At 40.3% G+C, this 21,539-nt stretch overlaps 3 protein-coding genes across 3 annotated transcripts in view; 1 reads left to right on the top strand and 2 right to left on the bottom strand.

The window, feature by feature from the left end:
• Positions 1-1,311, bottom strand: part of adal (adenosine deaminase-like) — a 17,863-nt gene extending 16,552 nt beyond the window's left edge. The window contains exon 1 of the mRNA XM_037683050.1: positions 1,238-1,311. Coding sequence (XP_037538978.1) covers positions 1,238-1,311 — 74 coding nt within the window. The remainder of the gene's footprint in view (positions 1-1,237) is intronic.
• LOC119416376 (tetraspanin-18) overlaps positions 1-21,539 on the top strand; it is a 285,233-nt gene that overhangs the window by 205,330 nt on the left and 58,364 nt on the right. The window lies entirely within an intron of this gene.
• On the bottom strand, positions 19,007-21,440 carry LOC119416374 (enhancer of mRNA-decapping protein 3). Its single transcript, XM_037683609.1, has 7 exons — positions 21,395-21,440; positions 20,997-21,163; positions 20,662-20,888; positions 20,243-20,581; positions 20,001-20,154; positions 19,593-19,810; positions 19,007-19,507 (listed from the first exon to the last, which is right to left on the bottom strand). Exons 2-7 carry the CDS (start codon positions 21,158-21,160, stop codon positions 19,173-19,175), a joined length of 1,437 nt encoding a protein of 478 aa, XP_037539537.1. The 5' UTR covers positions 21,161-21,163; positions 21,395-21,440; the 3' UTR covers positions 19,007-19,172.

Raw genomic sequence — 21,539 nt, 5'->3', positions numbered from 1 at the left:
AAATATACATACATACATACATATATATATATATATATATATACATATATATATATATATATATATATATATATATATATATATATATATATATATATATATATATATATATATATATATATATATATATATATACATATACATATACATATACATATACATATACATACATATATACATATATACACATTTCTGTGTCTGAATGCTCTTCAAATGTAACACTAAATGTAATTCTTACGAGATGATGCTGCAGTCAACATTTCTGCCCCATCAAACACCAAAAGTGTGTTTATGTTTTCACCACTCAGTTAAGATTATACTGATAATATTATTTGATAAAATAATCTTAGTGTAGATTATTCATTACATTACAGTCCTGTTAAAATAAATCAAACGTTATTAATCGGTGGCTCAGTTGGTAAAGCTGTTGCCTCTCATCGAGAAGGTTGCTGGTTCAAATCCTGGCCTGGGGCCTTTCTGGGTGGAGTTTGCATGTTCTCTCCATGCATGTGAGTTTTCTCTGGGTACTCCAGTTTCCTCCCACAGACCAAAAACATACATGTTAGAGTGATTGGTAACTCTGTCTCTAGGTGTGAGTGAGAGAGTGAATGGTTTGTTTGTCTCCATGTGTCCCTGTGATGGACTGGAGACATGTCCAGAGTGTCCCCTGCCTCTCGCACAGTGATAGCTGGTTATGGACACTAGTGACCCCCCGCAACCCAAAAAGGAAGAAGCGGGTAAAGATAATGGATGGATGTTTTTAATTGAACAGTTGCTGTTTCTTCATATATATTGGGGCCAAAATTATTTTCAATGGCAAATAGGATCAAGATCAACTGGCGGCAGAGGTGAGTATTTATCTGCTGTGTGTTGGTGTGACACTTTGAATGTTGCACCCTCATCTGATGAGTGAAAGGTGCCCAGGTCTTGTGGCTGCAGAACAATACCTAATCATCAGTTCTTCACACCTTCAGTTGACAGAAGGACTAAAGTGTTCAGGCTAGTTTTCATCCAGTGTGTGTTTGTGCCTCCTCCTTGAATCTCCACCTTATCGTGGTTGAGGACTTTGAGCCCCTGAATGATTTTAGGAGCTGTGCTATCGGGGGCATTTGCCCATGGTAGGGTCTCACAAGGCAGACTGGTCCTAGGTGACAGGCTGGACAAAAGAGTGGTTCCAAAGACTCTTATGGACAGATAAAATCAAGGAGCTCAGAATCCTTGTCCAGACATGGGTTACCGGGGCCCCATACTGGAGCCAGGTCTGGGGGAGGGACTAGTTGGTGAGCACCTGGTGACTGGGTCTATACACATGGGGCCTGGGTGGGCTCAGTCCAAATGGTCAACTTGGGTTTGCCTTCCTGTAGGACCACCACCTGCAGGAGGGTCCACACAAGTCAGGTCCAACACACCATGTGTTGAAGCTGAAGGCAGGAGCCTTGGTGCTCTGACCCTGGTTTACCAAAGCTGGCTCGGGGGAAGATGCTGGACTGGTAGACCTGAACATGTAGTGAGGGTTTGCTGTGAACACCTGGCAGTTTTGGTTTGTTCAAATGCAACTTTAAAAAACCCTAATCTGTGCTGTTACACTTTGTTTTAGAAATAAGACGCTTCTTCTAGTTAACCCTCTCAAACAAATTAGATTTGTTCAGACTTTTTCTCATTGTACTGTCAGAAAACTGTAGTATCTGACAGAAAGTCAATACGTTTCCCTGAATATTCCAGTCTGATGGGTGAACTTGTGAACTTACAATGTTCTCCAGGAGAATGGACAGAAAAATTAGCTTCTGTAATATTACTTGAGTTTTTATCATTAGAAGCTTTAGACTTGCTCTTACTTTCTATGAAAGCAGTAAAATCAGATTCATAATGTTGCACCCCTTTTCAGCACTTCAGTTTAGGTCTCGTTAAATAAACAGTGACAAAGTGTAATTATCTTGTTGCTCATCCAAAATTAATTTGACCAGATTTTAAAACGGTATGAACTGATGAAGTAAAGTTTGACTTTTTTGTGTCCTGATTTGCCTGATATGTCTCAAATAGCCATCGTCTTTTAAACAATTAAAAAAAAACATAGTAAACTGAATAATGGCTTATTATTATCTTTTGTAAGATTGGAACAATGATTTTTTTTTTCCAGACAGAGTGCTGGCTTTAGTTTGTTTGTTTGGTTTTATTAATTATTATTTTAGCTTTAAAAAAACATTTTTCTTCATAGTGAACCCAAACAGCATTTGATATTCTTTGTTTGTTGGTAAAAAAAAAGAAGAAAAGAAACAACTTTAAGAACTTAATAAACGCTGAAAAGGCTGCAGTAAAAGGAAGTTTTAGACATCCCAGCACTACATTTTATAAGCCATTCAACGTCCTAAAGAAGTGCATGACAGGAGCCAATAAGGACGCTCGAAATCAAAAGAGCTAAACAAATGTGTGAAAGTCAGTCATGTCGACATTACTGCACAGGCCGGCTCATGTAGAAAACATAATTAGCAACAGTTCTAAACAAGCTGTTCACACAGGAAAAAAGAGGCAGTGTGACCGTACGCGGACTCTACCTTTTTAAAGTTATCACTCTGAACCTCAGCTTCAATTCACTTCCTCCTCGACACTTCCTGTTCATCATATGTTCCAGGAACTACACATTGTCCCTGAAGTAGTACAGTTACGTCGCCTCTCTAAACCCAACCTCCAGCAGCAGCTCTCAGTATAGCATCAAACTGTGTGCTATTTAAAAAAAAACAGTTTTATTTGGTAGCCTCACCTCGACCAGCTGCATGAGGTTCTCAAAAAAGACCTCCTCATCGATGGTGAGCTTGCCGTTGTGGTAGATGATGCGGTAGTGCTCCACCTTACCGTCGCAGCTCACACACAGAGTGTAGTCGCCGGGGAAATTGGTGCTCTCCCGCACCAAGAACAGGCCGGTCTCAGGGGGGTGCAGCAGCTGCTCCGCCCGATCTCGAGTTATTTTCCCATGGAACCATCTGGAAGCAGAAAAGCCAGTAATCATTTTGTTGCATTTGTTGCTTCATGTCAAAACAAAATTATTTAGGATAAAATCTAACACTGCGTACAGGAAAAACAAGTTAGCTCTGACTGCTGGCTCCATTTCTGTTCATGCCGCTCACTTTGTTCTATTTTACGTCTGCAGCTGTGAGCTCCTGTGAATTTTCATCTGTACGTTTGTTTTCTGCCTCACATCTGTTTAGGTCCCCATTCAGCTGCTCTGCCTTTTGGGTCTTTTGCACAGCTCAATATGACGTCGCGTGCACACATTTGAATTTGCTGTGGATTTTCTCTAACTCACACGGTCAAATATATACATGCAGGTTCAAATATTTACATACGTTCACCTAAAACGTGCAGTAAGTGGTACCTAGAATATATCTGAACTTGACAAACCAAGTCTCTTCTTGCAGTGATCATGACTGGCTGAATCTGGTAGTTTCTTTTCGCAGCACTTATATGATTGATTACACTCAGACCAATGTGGAAGTCCAAAGAATTATAAGGGAAGATCTATGAAGGAGAACTGTAGAGTCACCCAAAATGAGACACAATTATGCGTAAGTAGAAATGATTCAGATGTGTCACCACTTTGCCAGGGTCTGGACAAACACAAGCTGTCAGCCCCAAATAAAAGGAACTTGGCTCGGATGTTTAAGAACAGCCCAGGAACCACCACAGCTCAAACCTGCCACGAGCTGAAAACTGCTGGAGCACCAGTGTCCGTGTCCACAGCGAGGCAAATTAAACTTTTCTGTGGACTGAGCGTGACAACCAAGGAAGAAGCGCTTGCTTCAAAAGTCACAACTTAAAGCTCGACTGAAACTTGCAGCTGCCTGCGTGAACAAGCCTTTCTGGAGAAACACTTTACGGACAAATGAAACAAGGATTTGACCACGATGACATGAGGTGCTCGATGGTGAGACTTCCAAACCTAAAAACAATTAACCAACTGCCAAGAATGGTGGTGATGGTATCATGCTATGGTACTGGGCGGTGATCCCAAGCACATCAAACTGGTTTCTGTATGAATGCATCATCAGGCTAACATGAAGCACCTGGAGCATCTTCCAAAAGCCCCAACCTCAACCCTGCAGAAAGTCTCTACTCTCCGTTTAGAAGAGTGGTCAGATATCCAGGTAGATTTACAGCAGGAGTTTGTTGATGGCGACAAAAGGCATGTGTTTCAGATGCAACTGCCAACGGACAGTTATCAAAATATTTCTGGGGGGGGGGGGGGGGGGTATATTTATGCTGTTGCCATGTTGTGGATGTTCAGGTGAGTTGCAAGTTTCCAAAAGCAACCAAAGTGCCAGGGTAGTTTTTCTCAGCAGAACAATGCTTCATTTTACCTGTCCTAATGTAAAGTTGAGCAGAGTCAACCGTTTGGTAACAATATAAAATATTTTTTAACCCTTCTGTTATGGCATCATCTCAGATTTTTAAATGACAATATTTTCACATTTTTGCGTCTGTCTGAAGTTTTCCAAGATTAGCCCCGACACTAGATGAGGTGAATTTAACTTTTGGAGAATTATTTAGACACAAGGAATTTACTCATGGTGAAGGGACAGAGCATTACTGGGACTGTACAGCTGGACTTACTTTCAATGTTCTGAGTAATTTCCATTTATCTTTGTTCAGTCACCCATTCTGTCTGTCCATAACCATGAATAAGCCTTTAATGCAAATGAATAAAATAATGTTGGCAGTGTCCAGATGTACAGATTAAAGCGCTTTGCATATTCAGAGTGACCCGTTCTCTTACCGAGGCAGTCACACATTCAGATGTTGCTTTTGGAATGTGCAGCAGCCACATTAACATGCGGCTCCATGAGAGAGTTACCGTATGGTTCGCTGTATAAGTCGCAGGTTGTTGCATAAATTAGCATGCCTGATACAGCGAAGCTACTTATTTATGTTTTCCCCCATATTTATGACGCAATTTTTGGCTGAGATCTGATGATTTCATTCATTCTGACATGGAAAATATTGAACACTACCAGTTTCAGCCACAAGAGGGCGTTCGAGTTATATGGCAAGCCAAGTGTCTCATTAATAGGCAAAAGTGGCTTTTAATGAGACACTTGGCTTGCCATACAAAGCCATCTTCGTCTCGCTCCAGAACTCCTGGAGCAAACGTCAAATCAGCTTCATTTTGCCGCTCCGCCCAGACGAAATGCAGCTGATTTTACCATTAAAATGCATTTATTAAGGAAAAGTTAAACTGAGACAAACCTTTATTTATTTGCTTGACTTTATAGTAAACGTTTTTAGGTGGTTATCTTGGTAAATTTCGAAGAAATGCACAGCGAGTCGTCCCTCTGCGCGTTCCCGCAGCTGCGAATCAATTTTTGAAATGCAGCTGATTTGACCGTCAAAGTGCATTTATTAAGGAAAAGTTCAACTGAGACACACCTTTACTATGACTTCGAGCAAAATAATAATTGTTTTTAAGTGTTCATCTTGTTAAATTCTTGTTAAAGTCCTTCCGTGCACGCCCTTGCGGCCACCATTTGGCAGCCAATTGATTTTTGGCTGAACACCGGCCCATGTTTCCAGGTTGTCAGCGGTGACGCATAATAGATGTGACATATACGGCGAAACAACGTATTTATGTTTTTTTTTCACCTTAGACATATTTGGACTGATGCAATTTACACGGCGGTGCGATGTGTACGGCAGTAAGTACGGTAAATATCACACAGAGATGCTTGTTGGAAAGCTCAGGCGTGTTTTTTGTTTGTCACAGAAACAAAATCTACTTCCTTCACAATCACAGGTCAGATACAGAATGACAATTTATTGATGTAATCCTGCTGACTCAAGGAGAGTCCTTTTAACACGTTGTCACATTTTTGATGTTTATCACTTCTCTCTTTGAGGGTGTGCCCATTAGTTATTAGTATTCATTCAAACTTTATTTATACAGGTTAGTCTCATTGTGCCTTCAGGGCTCATTTACAAGAGAGCCCTGTTTGAAACTTAAACTTAAAGTATGAAACGTCTTATCTTCGTAAAGTTCAAGACAATTTTGCAATCAAGCGCACTAAAAATAAATGTAACATTCACACAGAGGAACATATAACATTGGAAACAAATCACGTGGGCAAACGGAGATTTTTCAGATAACTTCAGTCTGAAATAGAAAAGAAACAACAGGAAGCTGTGTGACACTCATGCAAAGCTGAGGTGGAGGCAAGTTACGAGTGCACTGCAGCGACGACAGCCTGACTAAACTGTGGTCTCCATGCACACAAGCAGACACGACAGGCAGCAAGCAGGCCACTGGCTTCTGCAGCCACAGAAGGAGGCTGACCTTCGGCTGTTGTTGAGGTTTCTGTAAATAACACAAAACTGTTGATGTTGCATGAGACTCGTACTCTTTGCTTTGAAACTCCAAGGTTAACTTTACATACGTATCGAGGTTTACATATGCTCATCGTGGGCATGAGAGTTGTAACAATTTGGGGCTTTTACCAGTAATATTTTATTTGAATTGCTTTTGGTGCAGGGTAAAGTCATATATGTTTAATGCACAAATTTGAATTTACTGTGGTGGTGGCAGCATGATGTTGTTGTAATGGTGCGTTGCACAATGTAAATGGAAGAACGAAGAACAAGGTCTACCTCTAAATTCTTTTGTTTTTCCCTTTAAACAAATAGAAAGTTAAAACTTGGACAGACGTTGCTGCGACAGGACAATGATCCCAAACGTCAAAACTGGTTTCTGACTAGATAAAATAAAGTAGGCTAACACTGAGCTTCTGGTAGAGCCTTCCCAAAGCTCCAACCTCAACCTTAATACTTGCGGACAAAGCTTTATAATATATCCGTGCCAGGAAGCAAATAAATTTAAATGAATTCTATCAATTCTGCCAAGAAGAGTGATCAAATATCCACCGGAGTTTTATTAAAACCTCGTTGACGGCTACAAAAAGCTTGTAGCTGACACTCTTTGCTAAAGGACATTTAACAAAATATCAGTGCAGGACTGTATTTGAGCCTGTTTGTTTAAAAGTTTGAGTAAATTATTAAACGTCCACAATAAATTCAACTTTGTGCACCCAATTGGAGTGCTCAGTGGCATCATCATTTCAGCCTGGATAAATGAATGGTTCAAGTAGGTCAATAAATGCTTCATAAGCAGCCAGCATGTATGTGATGAGAGCATTCAAACTTCACACCATTAGATGTTGAGGAACTGTGTACCTACGGCATTAAACTCAGTTTGCCCCCAGATTTCACGCCTTCTCGTTTCTGAACATAGTTGGCAGGAATCGTTCCTTCGCGTCCTGCAGCGTTTTTAGCGTGGTACCAGTTTGAATCCTGGAACACAAAACGTCACGAATGGTTCAAATTTTAACAAACATTTGAAAAGTGATATCGGTCATCACGGGAACAAATGTTTACTTTTGTGACGACGATGATGGTCAAAATGTCTCCTTTGTTGAACGGCAGGTCCTGCTCCGACGTGCCCTTAAAGGTGTACCTGGCCACGCACTCCGTGCCTTGTGGCCACGGACTCTGCAACGACGTGGACAGATCACATTTTAGAGATTAAAAAAAGTGCAGAAAAAGTTAAGCGTCACCACCCATCAACTTCTGGAACGCTTGGACACACCTGGACCTCTGTCATGGTGAGGTGGTTGGATCCTCTCACGGGTGAGGTGTTGTCACTGCTACCATCAGAGCTGGTCAACACGCCCACACGTACAGGACCTGCAGAGAAAAGACAAATAAAATCAGCAAAATGCTTCTGCTTCAGGAAAACCACAAGCACAAATTCAGGAAGATATGCTTGCTCATTTAGAAAGCAGAACAAACCAGTCTGCTTTTTTTATTCACACTTTCACAACTCGTACCGAAGTTTCCGTGACGCAGAAAAACATTTTGTAAATATAGAGCACCTTTCATTGCACACAGGCCTGAAACCGCACAGTCAGACCTTTGCTAAAACCTTCAGTTAGAATGATTTTACAAACTTGTTTCAGTTTATGTCTACTTTATAGATCCCTTGTTTAAACTCTTAGGAGTCAAGATAGCTGACTGTCATGCTGGAATGTAATCTTGTGGTGAGATCTGACCAGACGTGAAGGCCTCAGCCAAGCACTTCATGCCAGCAAAGCACCTACAACAACAGAAATCCAACTAAAGCCCGAGTCAAACTGGAGGAGGCGTCATCGTTAACGACTTATGAATCAAGCCATGCTAAATATTCTCTCTGTCCTCCCTCAAACCTTCCTTCCTTCTTTCAGTTCCTTCTGAGGGCTCAATGATCAGAAAACTATGAGTAAACTGTGCTTTTGATAATCCGATGCTGTGCATGAGGTCACATCCTGTGAGATCAAATTCCTGGACTTTATTCCTGATTTAGAAAACACCAATAATGGACTTGAATGCTGAAAGCAAGTACAGAAACGGCACAACCTCTGTGATAAGCACGTGTAGTTCCTACCTAAAACATTATTTGACAAATGTTACAATATGATGGATGCTGAAGCTTTATAAATGGGTTTAGTGTTAATGGTCTTGATGCACTTCCTGTCCAAACCAGCCCTGTTTGAGACAAAAATTAACAGTGGAGTGGTTGCAGTGCCGTTGTCTCACAGTAAGAAGGTTGCTGGTTGGGTTCAACCCAGGGGCCTTTCTGTGTGTACTTTGCATGTTCTCACCATACGTTTTCTCCCACAGTCTAAAATGTGTGTTAGGTTAATTGGCTACACTAAATTATCACTAGGTGATATGAGTGGTTGGTTGTCTCTTTGCCCCTGCGATGGTAGGCCTGTCACGATAACAAATTTTGCTGGGCAATTAATTGTCTCAGAAAATATTGCGATAAACGATATTATGGTTTGAAATTTGACAACAATTAGTAATTATTGCCAAATTTAAGAACTGTTTAATTTGTTTTGCATGTAGTACCTTTTTTCAACCACCGGATGGCAGTTTAAGACTGTTTGAATTGAAGGATGGATAGTGAGGGAGTGAGCAGCGTGTCTCCTTAAGAAAAATGGGAGGGAGGCCCCTTGACGTGACATGGGCAGTCTCTCTTCAGTTCTCAAAATGGTGGACGTTCGGTGTGGTTTGAGCTCTTTAGCATAGCATTTGTCACAAAGCTTTTAATTAAAAAAAAATCAGTAAACAAGTTCTCAGCTTCTTTTTGCAGAGAAAAACAACTTTTTAGACGAAAGCACGAGTTTCAACTGTGAATTTTGGAGCTTCAACAAGACGGAGATTTTTTCCCCAAGGTCGGCCTGTTAGCTTAGCTTGTAGCTTACCTTCTCAGCTTAGCTGCTTTTAACGATGCAAAAATGCAATTTTGCATCGTTAAAACAGATTTAAAGATAAAAGATAAAGGGAGGGGTCAGTGAAGAACAAGGAGTTGAACCTTTTGTCATCCAGTGTCTTCAGTAGAAAGAGAGACACGAAGAAACGATAAAGCCGATAAATGATTTTATTTTTTTAATCATGCGATTAATTGATTTATTGTTTATTGCAACAGGCCTATGAGATGGACTGGCTTCTAGTCCAGAATGTACCTTCACCCATCGACCACTGGAGATAGGTACCAGTTCCCCTCAACTATGACCAGCAACAAGAAGATAAAGAAAAATAATGGATGCCAACAGAAACATATTCTGTTAGATGATCATTGTTTTTAGATTGTATCAATGAGTGGACTCTTATTCTTAATGAAGGTCTGTTCATGGGTGCCCTTCTAGTTTCTGCTTAATGTCAAAGTCTTGCAGCTCTCAGATCTCAAGCTGAAAAAAAACTGGTCGTTTAATAAAAAACATCAGAATTCAATGAATTTTGATGTATTTTCATTCACGAGGACCAAAATCCTAAAACCATCAACCCAAGAGCATTTTTTGGACATGAAACCATTTCCTCTCTAGCCATGAGAAAAGTGAATCACTGGGGCCAAAGCAGTGACCCAGCACTTCATGATTCCTGCCTTGTGGGACACTGACTGCATCACATCAGCAGGCTTCCAGCAGCTGACTGAATGGGACAGTCTGTCATAGAGTCACACTGCAATTTCCAGAGCGCTCTCCACAGAACACCAGCTTTAGCCTTTTCATGAAGCACAACAAGGCTATCATTGTGTGTCCTCTGGCCCCTTTCATTTAGAAGTTCATCATCATCATCATCAATCTGGTTAGAGAGAAACTTTAAAGGCTGCATTTCAATACTGCTGCTCTACAAACAAATAAATACTCCGCATCAGAATTCTGTTGAAATTATCTTGCACTTTACGCCTCAAATGGTTTCAATATTGAAAATAGCAAACGATTAAAAACTAGCATTTCTTGAAGAAAATGCTAGTTCACTTTGCATGCCGTTTGTAATCAATGATCTTGCATGATCTGTTGGAACTCAGACTGTGTGGTGGCGATGGCTCTCATCAACATATCCAACTTTAGCACATCTGAAGCCATTCCTGAGTTCAAATTATTCAAAGCTTGAATCAGATAAACATCCAGTGATTACTCTGAAAGTTTCAATAAAACCTGTCAAGTGGTGCACGTGATATTTTGCTAACAGACAGACTGGTCTGACGCTTGAATTTTAACAGACTTCGTGTGACCCTTTAGCACTCAGATGTTGGGAATGTGTCTCAGCCACTACAACGCCAAAATGAAGCAGAGTATCTGTAAATGGACTGTGTTAGAGCCATTTTGTGTTTGTTAGGATCATCCAGCTGTGGCAGCCATCTTGAATTGGATTAATTTCTAAACGCAAATCAGTTGTACATGTACATGCAATCATTGCTTCCTGGGAGTTAATTAAACTCAGTATTTGATCATAATGGTTTGATGTCAGACACAACTGTACAGAAACGTCTTCTGTTACAAATACAGTCCAGTTGTTTTGGTCTTGAACTTTTTTTAATTTGCATGGTACATACAAACATGAAATTTAGGGATACACAATATTATCAGCATGGTATCAGCCGATATTAGTGATAAGGTTAAATACCAGACATCGGCCATTCCATCAACATTACTCAACAATAGAAAAGGCGCTGGTTTTTTAATATAGGTTATATATTTATATAGTGTTACATCATTCTCAGCCCCTTTTTGGCATCTGCATTTTTCGCAGTCCAAACTGACAAAGACCATGCAGAATGATGTATTTTAACTCCACAGCAGAGAAAGCTATGTAGTCTCTGTAAGTAGGTTCAGGGAAAAAATATCGGTATTTATATCTGTTATCGGCCAAATAAATTTTAACATAACTGCATATCGGATATTAGCGAAAAATCCAATATCGTGCATCCCTAATGAAACCGACATGTGACTGAGAGATGTTGTGTGAGCAGTGGAACACAGCAACTCCTGAAGACAAAAGCAAAACACGTGCTGGCAAAAGAAGTCCGAGTGGAGTCAGGAACAGACCAAAAAGAAAAAGAACATCCAAAACTACTTGTTCCAAACAAGCGTGGTTTATTATTCTGTGTATTTTCTGTAGTAAGTCTGTCGATCAGCAGCGGCCCTCGGTCTTTGATAAATCAGTGAAGGTCTGATCTGAACACATCAGCAGCTGCTTGACGGAACAAAGCAAGACAGGACAGGAATGTAGAAAAGTCTTCTGTCCTCAGCAGATCTGCCACGCCCTCGTCTACCGGCAGAGAAAATCTGAGCTGAAGATTCAGCTTCATGCTGGGAAAAGGACAGACATCCACTGATACCACGATGGGTTTGTGGATATTTTGTGTTAACACTTTTTACAAGCGTAAAGCAGCTTTCAACGTGAATTTGCTCGTGTGTTGTTCTTAAGTGCTATTTATAGATACGTGTACTTAAGGTGTGAGGGTTGGAACAGCTCATCTAAGAAATCTTTTATGATATGTCTGTGGGCTGTTGGGAGATGGTTTTCTATAAATAGCAGGAAAACTGTCATTTCCCCACATCTCATTAGAAGTAACAAAAATAAAATGTAGACAGTAACAATCTAACAATGCCACAAGTAATATATTCTAGCTACTGAAATTGTTCGTCTGTTTAAAAAACTTCGGCATGTATTAGTGCACAATGTAGGTAAGTCATTTGCATGACTTATCTGTCTAAATTCAAGTAATAGTAGTAATTTATTAATTACTTTTTGCAACAAAAGGGTGTCAGCAAAGGTCAAAGAAAATGTTTACAAGACAGTGGTGAGACCAGCCATGTTGTATGGTCTGGAGACAGAGACATGGACAAAAAGACAGGAGACAGAACTGGAAGTGGCAGAAATGAAGATGCTGAGGTTCTTCTTAGGAGTGACAAGGATGGATGAGATTAGGACTGAGATCATCAGAGGTACAGCACAGGCTGAACAACTGGGAGAAAAAGTTAGAGACCAGACTGAGATGGTTTGGACATGTCAAGAGGAGGGACAGTGGGTAAACTGGTAGAAAGATGTTAGAAATCCAGCTATCGGGAAAAAGACAGAGGAGATATATGGATGCAGTTAGAGAGGACATGGAGGTAGTTGGAGGTGGACGGAGGAGGACATGGAGGAGGACTCGCTGTGGTGACTCCTGAAGAGGGCAAAGCCAAAAGAAAAAGCAGAGATGACAGTTCCAATTAAAAAATATGCAAAAACTGATGTTGAATTAAAAGAGATAATTAAAGAAACTTGAAAATGATTGTGATTGAACTAATTGTTTGAAAAAAGGGGCAGATATAAGATTTTCTCTTCTTCTGCTGCCTTTCATTTTAAATATCTTGTATATTTTTATATCGTTATGGAATTGTTTTTTTTTTTTTTTAATGAATAAACTTTATACCAAATACAAAGACAACAAAAAATACATGAAATATAGAGTATACAATAATAAATTAGATTAAAAAAACAAAACAAAAAATCTGCAGTACAATAGCGAGGACATAGGTTACCAGATTGTTTTTAAAGTACAGGAACTACATTCCTATAGAGGCTTTTTTTTATTTTATTGTATCATGTGTGACTTTTCGATCATGAATTGCTTCTGCTTTAGCAACAAACAAGTGCTTGTTCAGAGGCAGGTGGGATCTGGAGTACTGCAGAACTGCAAAAACATCAATGTTTCAATATTTAACCAAAGTATGCCATCACTTTTATACTCTGTAGTTAGGACAGAAGAAATAAAACATTCCTGCCCAATGCTGAACTGAAATTGCTACAGCTAACTGCTGCTGATGCTATTTGCATTTGCTTAAATTAGTTGATTTTTGTATAAATAACGGCAGCAAAGCTCAATGAAAGAACTATAGTGATCTGAGTGAGGAATTATGGTTTTAGTGCTTGTTCCAGAAATACAAGTTATCATTGCATTAACTTTATGAGCCACTTTTATTTTTTTCCTGCCAGGATCAGTGATGGAGGAATGAAAAGTAATTAAATGTACATATTGAAAATACAGTTTTCTACTGGTTGTTATAAATAAACTCAACAGAGCAAAACAAGGATGTTCACAGAATACAGGCAAAGAAAACTCAATAACCCTTCGTCAGGGGGACAAGCCCCTTTAATATGGCATCAAACAGATGTGTGCACTTTGCAATTCACAGCAAGCCATAGTTCAGACGACACATCTGGTGAGAATGATTTTTTTTTTCTTCTACAGAGTATGCACATGAAAATCACCATATAAGTCAAAGATACATGCATGCGTGCAACAAACGGACACTTCCTTTCTGCAGTGCTGTGCACAAACCATGCAGTGCAAGCTGCTGGAGCTTTGCTGTGGTTTCATGAGCTCCCATCTTGCTTCACCAGCTTAAATCTGTACGTCTGTGTGGTTTGTGATGCTCGAAAACGAAAAGCTCAAACTAAAAAAACAAAAGGGGGGCAAGGGTTGTATCAGCAGAGTTCAAACTTTATTATAAGTTAAAGGCCTAGCACTCTTTGAAGGAACACATACTGCCTGCCTCATGCAGAGTTTTAAATTAAGATCATCTTATGCAGTTAAATGATGAAGTTCATTATGGTCAACTCTTGACAACGCTATTATACATTCTCTTACACTATTTTAGCACTTACTTCAAGTATGTGTTGGGGATGGTTCAGCTACAATTACAGGCCCTTCTCAAAAAATTAGCATATTGTGATAAAGGTCATTATTTTCCATAATGTAATGATAAAAATGAAACTTTCATATATTTCAGATTCATTGCACACCAACTGAAATATTTCAGGTCTTTAATTGTTTTAATACTGATGATTATGGCATACAGCTCATGAAAACCCAAAATGCCTGTCCCAAAAAATTAGCATATCATGAAAAGTTTCTCTAAACAAGCTATTAACCTAACCATCTGAATCAACGACGTAACTCTAAACACCTGCAAAAGATTCCTGAGGCTTTTAAAAACTCCCAGCCTTGTTCATTACTCAAAACCACAATCATGGGTAAGACTGCCGACCTGACTGCTGTCCAGAAGGCCATCATTGACACCCTCAAGCAAGAGGGTAAGACACAGAAAGAAATTGCTGAACGAATAGGCTGTTCCCAGAGTGCTGTATCAAGGCACCTCAGTGGGAAGTCTGTGGGAAGGGAAAAGTGTGGCAGAAAACGCTGCACAACGAGAAGAGGTGACCGGACCCTGAGGAGGATTGTGGAGAAGGGCCGATTCCAGACCTTGGGGGACCTGCAGAAGCAGTGGACTGAGTCTGGAGTAGAAACATCCAGAGCCACCGTGCACAGGCGTGTGCAGGAAATGGGCTACAGGTGCCGCATTCCCCAGGTCAAGCCACTCTTGAACAAGAGACTGCGTCAGAAGCATCTCGCCTGGGACTGCTGCTGAGTGGTCCAAAGTTATGTTCTCTGATTACAGTAAATTTTGCATTTGCTTTGGAAATCAAGGTCCCAGAGTCTGGAGGAAGAGAGGAGACACAGAATTCACATTGCTTGAGGTCCAGTGTCAAGTTTCCACAGTCACTGGGGTGTCATGTCATCTGCTGGTGTTGGTCCACTGTGTTTTATCAAGCGCAGGGTCAATGCAGCTAGCTATCAGGAGATTTTGGAGCACTTCATGCTTCCATCTGCTGAGAAGCTTTATGGAGATGAAGATTTCATTTTCCAGCACGACCTGGCACCTGCTCACAGTGCCAAAACCACTGGTAAATGGTTTACTGACCATGGTATTACTGTGCTCAATTGGCCTGCCAACTCTCCTGACCTGAACCCCATAGAGAACCTGTGGGATATTGTGAAGAGAAAGTTGAGAGACGCAAGACCCAACACTCTGGATGAGCTTAAGGCCGCTATCGAAGCATCCTGGGCCTCCATAACACCTCAGCAGTGCCACAGGCTGATTGCCTCCATGCCACGCCGCATTGAAGCAGTCATTCATGCAAAAGGATTCCTGACCAAGTATTGAATGAACATGATTATTTGAAGGTTGGTGTTTTTTGTATTAAAAACACTTGTCTTTCATTGGTGGGATGAAATATGCTAATTTTTTGGGACAGGCATTTTGGGTTTTCATGAGCTGTATGCCATAATCATCAGTATTAAAACAATTAAAGACCTGAAATATTTCAGTTGGTGTGCAATGAATCTGAAATATATGAAAGTTTCATTTTTATCATTACATTATGGAAAATAATGACCTTTATCACAATATGCTAATTTTTGAGAAGGACCTGTACATCACATTTTACCTCAATGTCATAATTGACAGAGTTATAGACATTATGTTTCCTAGGGTCATTTGGTCTCTCTTGTAAATGAGTTCTCGAGGCTCAATGGGATTTACCTGTCTAAATAAAGGTTGAATGAATGAAATCTTGAATTGGGCTGACCACCACACACACACACACACACACACACACACACACACTTTTTGCTCTTCAGCTGCTTAGGATAAAAAGACAATTCCTGTTTGCTCAGGAAAAAGTGTAATTTACATCTCAGTCTTAAACAGCTAGCACATGCAATCAAAATAAAATAAAAATTAAAAAAGTGAAACTTGCATATAGCATCACGTGCAACTTGAACATATTTCTGCATGCAGTGAGCAGCATGTGTGTAAACACAGACAGGAACATGCTGCATCCATGCCAGGAAGTCAGTCTAAACTTTGAGGCCACAGCACCTCAAAAAACTGCACCTGACACTTTAAGATGCATTTAGTCATGAAAAAACCGGATCAAATCAATAATTATAATGACCATAAGTGGAAGCGGACAGGTTACACTTTACAACAGCAGTTCCTCACCTGTTGAGTTGTTTGAGGCTGCAGGAAGAAATTCAGCTACTTGTTCATGTCCGTGTTCATTTGAAAAACAGCAGATAAATTCCCTTTACGCGTTCAGAAAACAGAACCAATTCTGAAAATCAAACTCATAAACTGCTGAGGAAAAAGAAGTGTCAGCTTATCCTTCAGTCCAACATCAAAAACAGTTCGCTCGATCCTGTCAAAATTAGTTAACGGATAAAAATGTAGTTTTCTGCCGTTCTGCCCCACCTCTCGAGACGGCTCTCTTATAAAAATTAATTTTATTTTTTAAAGTTACACAAACAGGAGATACTAGAACCGCAGTTATCGGAAAGGGATTCAGACAACTCGCTCTTCTCTTTTCTCCGACAGAAACATTGAAGTTTTTTTTTTTTTGCCCCACCTTTTTTTTCTCCTTCCCACACCGCGCATGCGCGTTACGACAGTCCGCCTAAAAATAAATGGCCAAACTTTTGAGTCAAACCTGTGGACGAACTTGATTAACAGTGAGGCAATGTTCAAACAAAAAGTAGACGTCAAACGCACCAGTTAAGGTTTTTTTATTGGTTTAAACGGCAGACACGTGACTCAAGAACGTTTCAGGGTTTTTTTTCTTGCACAAAGTACAATGGCAGTTTTATTTCAAAATAAAACTGCGCGAAAATATGGGCTAAGAAGCCCACTGTCTTTTTCCACTGCGACTCTTCTGTAGTGATGATGGTGTCATCTCAAAGAGTATTACCAACTTTCAAATGAACTCGAAGCTTTGAAAGCTCAGCACATCTGCTGGTTCACATTTCAAGAGAAGAAAACCATTTGAAAGTTATCGATTACACAAAGCTGCCATCACCACAGAACAAGAGGCATCCATGTTATGTTGCCCCCTAGTGGCCAAAACAACCATTCTTTAAGTCGCATTCAGTAACGTTTCCTAGACTAGTCTGGACAGATGTGTCCTTGCACATCAGGCTGAAGGAATGTTGGACAAACAACTAAATCCTTGTGTGCAGCAGTAACTTTTACTGATTATTCAAATCATTCCTGCACACACAGTGTTAAGGACTGCTTTCCCTTCCTAGACGTTAAAATGTTGGCTTAACATCACAAATGTTCCCAAAAGAGAACCTCAATAGGAATGGACTCGTATTTCAGTACAACCACATTAATGTCAAAATTTTATATGCATGTCCCATAAGTTATTAACGTCTCAGAGACTGATGCATTCGTTTCTAGATTGTTTTTGTAGCTCTGAAGCAGTAAACAGTAAAAAAAAAAGTGGCAACAACCTCTGTCAAATGTTCAAAATGTAGCACAGTTGAAGCAGCTTAAGTTACATTTCACAGTTTGTATGTTTTGCATGTTAAATACCAGCCAAACTTCCTGAAAAACAAAATAATGCATGCCTTTTTGTTGTCGTTTGTTTTACGATTGCCATAAACAATTTGTGTAGACCCAAACCTATTGGCTCAAAAAAAGCTCCTTTGTGCAAGATATTGTTGACAGATCACGTGTAGATCAGCACAGCCAATAATAAAAATCCTATCACTTGGCACGGCTTCCAATACAAAATAATGGAAAGAACAATACTTTTAAGGGTCATGCCAGTACTTTAGCCCTTATAATTTACATCAGTTTTGGAAGCATTTCATCAGCTGTTAAAGGTGTTAACTTCTGTAAGACATATCTGTAAGACACATGTCACATGACATGATGGGAGCATCAGGTCGGGAACATTTGTTGTTAACGTAAAGCAGCACTGGCTTTAAGGCTCATGCTATGGCTGCATCACAAAAACACAATGAAACAAACTAATCACGCTCGCTCTTTACTGGGATGGATTACAATGATTCAGAGTGGGATTTACTTTATGTAGGCAAAAGAAAAAAAAGAAAAATTTCAATACTGTACTTCAAAAAAAACTTTAAATGTAGCCAACCAGATGGGTTGAACCCTAAACTTTACTTTTAAATACATTGATCCAACCCATCAGACAACAGAACCATTGTCAACCTGATTTCTTCTCAAATGATCAAGAAACTAACAATGGGTGTTTCTGTATGCGTCACATTAGAGCCCCAATTAAAGCCATCTTCACCACAAATGAACAAAACTTATTTTCTGAGGTTTTTATCCAGTAGCTGCACCATTTGTAGTGTTTAAGCAGCAAAAAGATCAAATTTGCCTGTGAGAAACTATCAAATTTAAACTTCAGACAATAGAGATGTGTCAAACACACATGTGGTTTCATTCTCACTTGAGTTCAAGTTAAGACTGATCTGTACTGTTCCCACATCGAATGCATACAATCTAGGATGAAAAGTAGCGACTTGAAAGAGCTCCAACTTTAGCAGAAGAAAAAGAGGAGAAAATTAACCGGGATGTTTTTGAAGAACTACCGGTAATCTTTTCTGACAGAGATAACGTTGGATCGCACCTCATCTCTTGAAAACAGGCTACAGCCACTCAGAGCTGAAGTCACATCCAGCACCCGTCTCATGAAAACACAGATGTGAAGCAGATCCTCGCTGAAAACAGGAAGTGACCATGAAAAGCGGAACTGCCAACGTCAAGATTTCTGTTGTCAAATCTCAGTTTACGTGACGCGTGTATTATACGATGGCTCAACACCAACAAACCAGATGGCTTTAAAACTTGTTTAACGTCAGCGATTGTACTATTCCACTTTAAACTGGACATTAGAGCAGATCCTGAATGCTTTTGTCCACCAAGCATTACTTTCTACAACCTCCAATTATCAGAACATCTATTTTTGATTGACGACTCAAAAGTTGATTCCTCCATCATGTTCTGATATCTGAACATTAAAGTATACAATCTTGGTCCTTTAATATGAAGGTAAAGTCCAGTCCAAACAATGAATCAGAAGCTACTGAACTGAAAATCAGCGTAGACTCTCAGAATACAAGGCGCCAAAACCCAAATGGTCAAGAATGGTGAACAATATGATCTGTTAATTCAGGCAGAGTGCAAAGGGATGACAAATTTGCAGCCAAAAGGAGAATGGTACTTGATCCCAACTTCCTGGAACACATGGCGAGGAACACCTATGTCACACAGGTAGACCCTGCCGGCCTCTTCGGCCAAAGGAAGGGGGAGGCAAAGTGAAAGGGACCACTTTGCCTCAACTGCATGGCCCTGTCCACTTACAGGAGGATCCAAGCTGAGCACTGGTGCTCTGTTCTTGTTGGCCCAGTCTGCAGATGCCCGGTACCAAGGCTGGTCCATAAGGAATGTATTTTCATGGCAGTCCAGACAGTTTATAATCAAATCAACCGGGGTGTCGGGAAGGTCTTTGAAAGTAAAGAAAAAGTAATTTGTTAGTTACTTAATTTTTCACAACAGAGTATAAACTAATAAAGTCACAAGCAAACCCACCTTTGATGCTGGACACCTGTTTGCCACCAGTTTTGCTGAAGAGCGTGAGCTCGTTTGTCACAGAATCGAGCATCTTGACAAAGTTCGGCAAAAACAGTATCACCTCCACTTCGTGGTTGGCCAGGTGACGACCACAACTAATTCCCTGGGCTCCCTGAACATGAGGTCCACACAGCAGCGCCACCGTGGGGTGCTGGTGTAAATTTTTTGGTGTGAATCTTGGGAGTTAAAAAAAAAGAAAAAAGCATATGTGAATGTGCTAAAAACAAGATTGTTTAAAACGGACACAAAAAAAGCTTAAATTTGTAAAATTCAAACCCCAAAAAGTTAGGCAACTGGCTAAAAACATTTTCTAGACATCTTCTAAGATTATGTGGCCATGTCTCTACCTTACCCCTACATGCTCACCTGTTAGGCCCTCCTAATAATGTAAGGGCCATCTGACTGGCGCAGACTCCAGTCATCTCAAGTCTTCGCTCCAGTGTGAGACCGTGACGCTCAGCAGCAGACAACAGACGTTTGTGTAGCTCATAAGATATACTTGGCACAACAAGTCCAGAGTCTGATGAGGCAAAAAAAAAAAGAGAAAGAATAAACCTTTTTGTTTTGTTCATAAACACGAAGTTCTGTTCAGAATGTGAAATATTTACCAGTGCAGTATTCTTTGGCTCCAGGTTGAGGTACAATGATCTGTCTGTAAACAACAGGTTTACCCTCCAGGATGTTCTCATCATGACGGTACCGAGAGGGCGTCTGATCTTGAGGCGTGCCACGTGACCTTGCACCGTTACGCCGCTCTGTTGTGTCAATCTCTGAGAAAACTGCAGCTTTGTCAAAAAGCGCCAGGTTCCCTTCAAAATCAAAGTCTGTATCCAGACCATCATCCACACCATCTCCAAAGCATTCATCATCTCGGAGTTTCATCTGACCATTCTTCACCCCATTCTTTTTTGGTGTTGCTTGATTTACCCCTCGGCTGCTCGATGACCCTGATGGAATTGCAAGAACATTTATTAGTGGTATGTCATAGCAATCAGCAGTCACATGCTGCTTAATGAATAGCTCTTACAGGAGTTATGTCGTCGACGAAACCCCTTAGGCTGGCCCAGCAGATCCAGATGTCGCTCTCCGTAACTTTTCGAGCATTGCTGTGGTGAGTTTAGTTTCTCAACAGATCTGGGGTCACCCTTTGGGACTGCAACGGGCACGCTGTTTGCATTTGTAGCCGTAGTAGACGTCGTCCTAGTATTGCCATTTCTGATATCTAAAATCTTTAGTTCCTGTATATCAATGGCACTGAGGAAGGGAACAAAATCAAACTTATTGTCAATAAATAAGAGCAGATTCAAACAATCAGACCAAACTGTGGAAAAGAGGCAGCAGCAGAGAGAAGCCTATATATACCTGAATGTGACCTCAGGAACAGGGCATTTGACTCCGTTATGGAAAGGCTGTCGTAAGGAGATGGTTTGGCTCGACTGGTTCACAGATGAAACCTCTCCTTGATAAACTCCCAGCGTTGGCCCACAGTTAATCGATACCAAACTACCCAACCAGTCCGCAGCCATTATCTGCAAAATGTTAAGTATTCATTAAACATGTCTAATCAAAGAGGCAGAGCAGCAACTATAGGCTTTGTTACAGCAGGACTTTAACTTTTTGAACGAACAACTCAAATGTCGACAGCTCATAGTAGTTAACGCTAGCTTAGCATTAACTTTGGCCTGTTATCAAGTGAAGTTGCTACTCGGTGTTAATTTTAAAATAAAAATGCTGCAGTTAAGAACATTGAAGATTTGTACCTTTTAAGATCAACAAGAAGCAAACTCCTTTCGAAAACGTAAGCCAATAAACGATAATAGGGTCTAAGAAACGTGTTATTCGATAATATAGCACCTTAGCTTTTATAGTTACGGCTACTAACTTCCTGTTTCCGGAAAATGACAC

The sequence above is a fragment of the Nematolebias whitei genome, chromosome 10, assembly GCF_014905685.2.
Source record: "Nematolebias whitei isolate Nwh7 chromosome 10, NemWhi1, whole genome shotgun sequence".
NCBI classification, from domain to species: Eukaryota; Metazoa; Chordata; class Actinopteri; order Cyprinodontiformes; family Rivulidae; genus Nematolebias; species Nematolebias whitei.
The sequence above is the reverse complement of the archived record's forward strand: the minus strand, read 5'-3'. Positions and strand labels throughout refer to the sequence as shown.

Bases quoted from the DNA above. Each gene is read 5' to 3' on its own strand.
- LOC119416374 (XM_037683609.1), bottom strand. From the start codon at position 21,160: ATGGCTGCGGACTGGTTGGGTAGTTTGGTATCGATTAACTGTGGGCCA. The intron at 20,889-20,996 runs GTATATATAGGC...TCCCTTCCTCAG, and splicing joins GTTCCTGAGGTCACATTCAG to TGCCATTGATATACAGGAAC. The intron at 19,811-20,000 runs GTGAGCATGTAG...TTAACTCCCAAG, and splicing joins TTATTAGGAGGGCCTAACAG to ATTCACACCAAAAAATTTAC.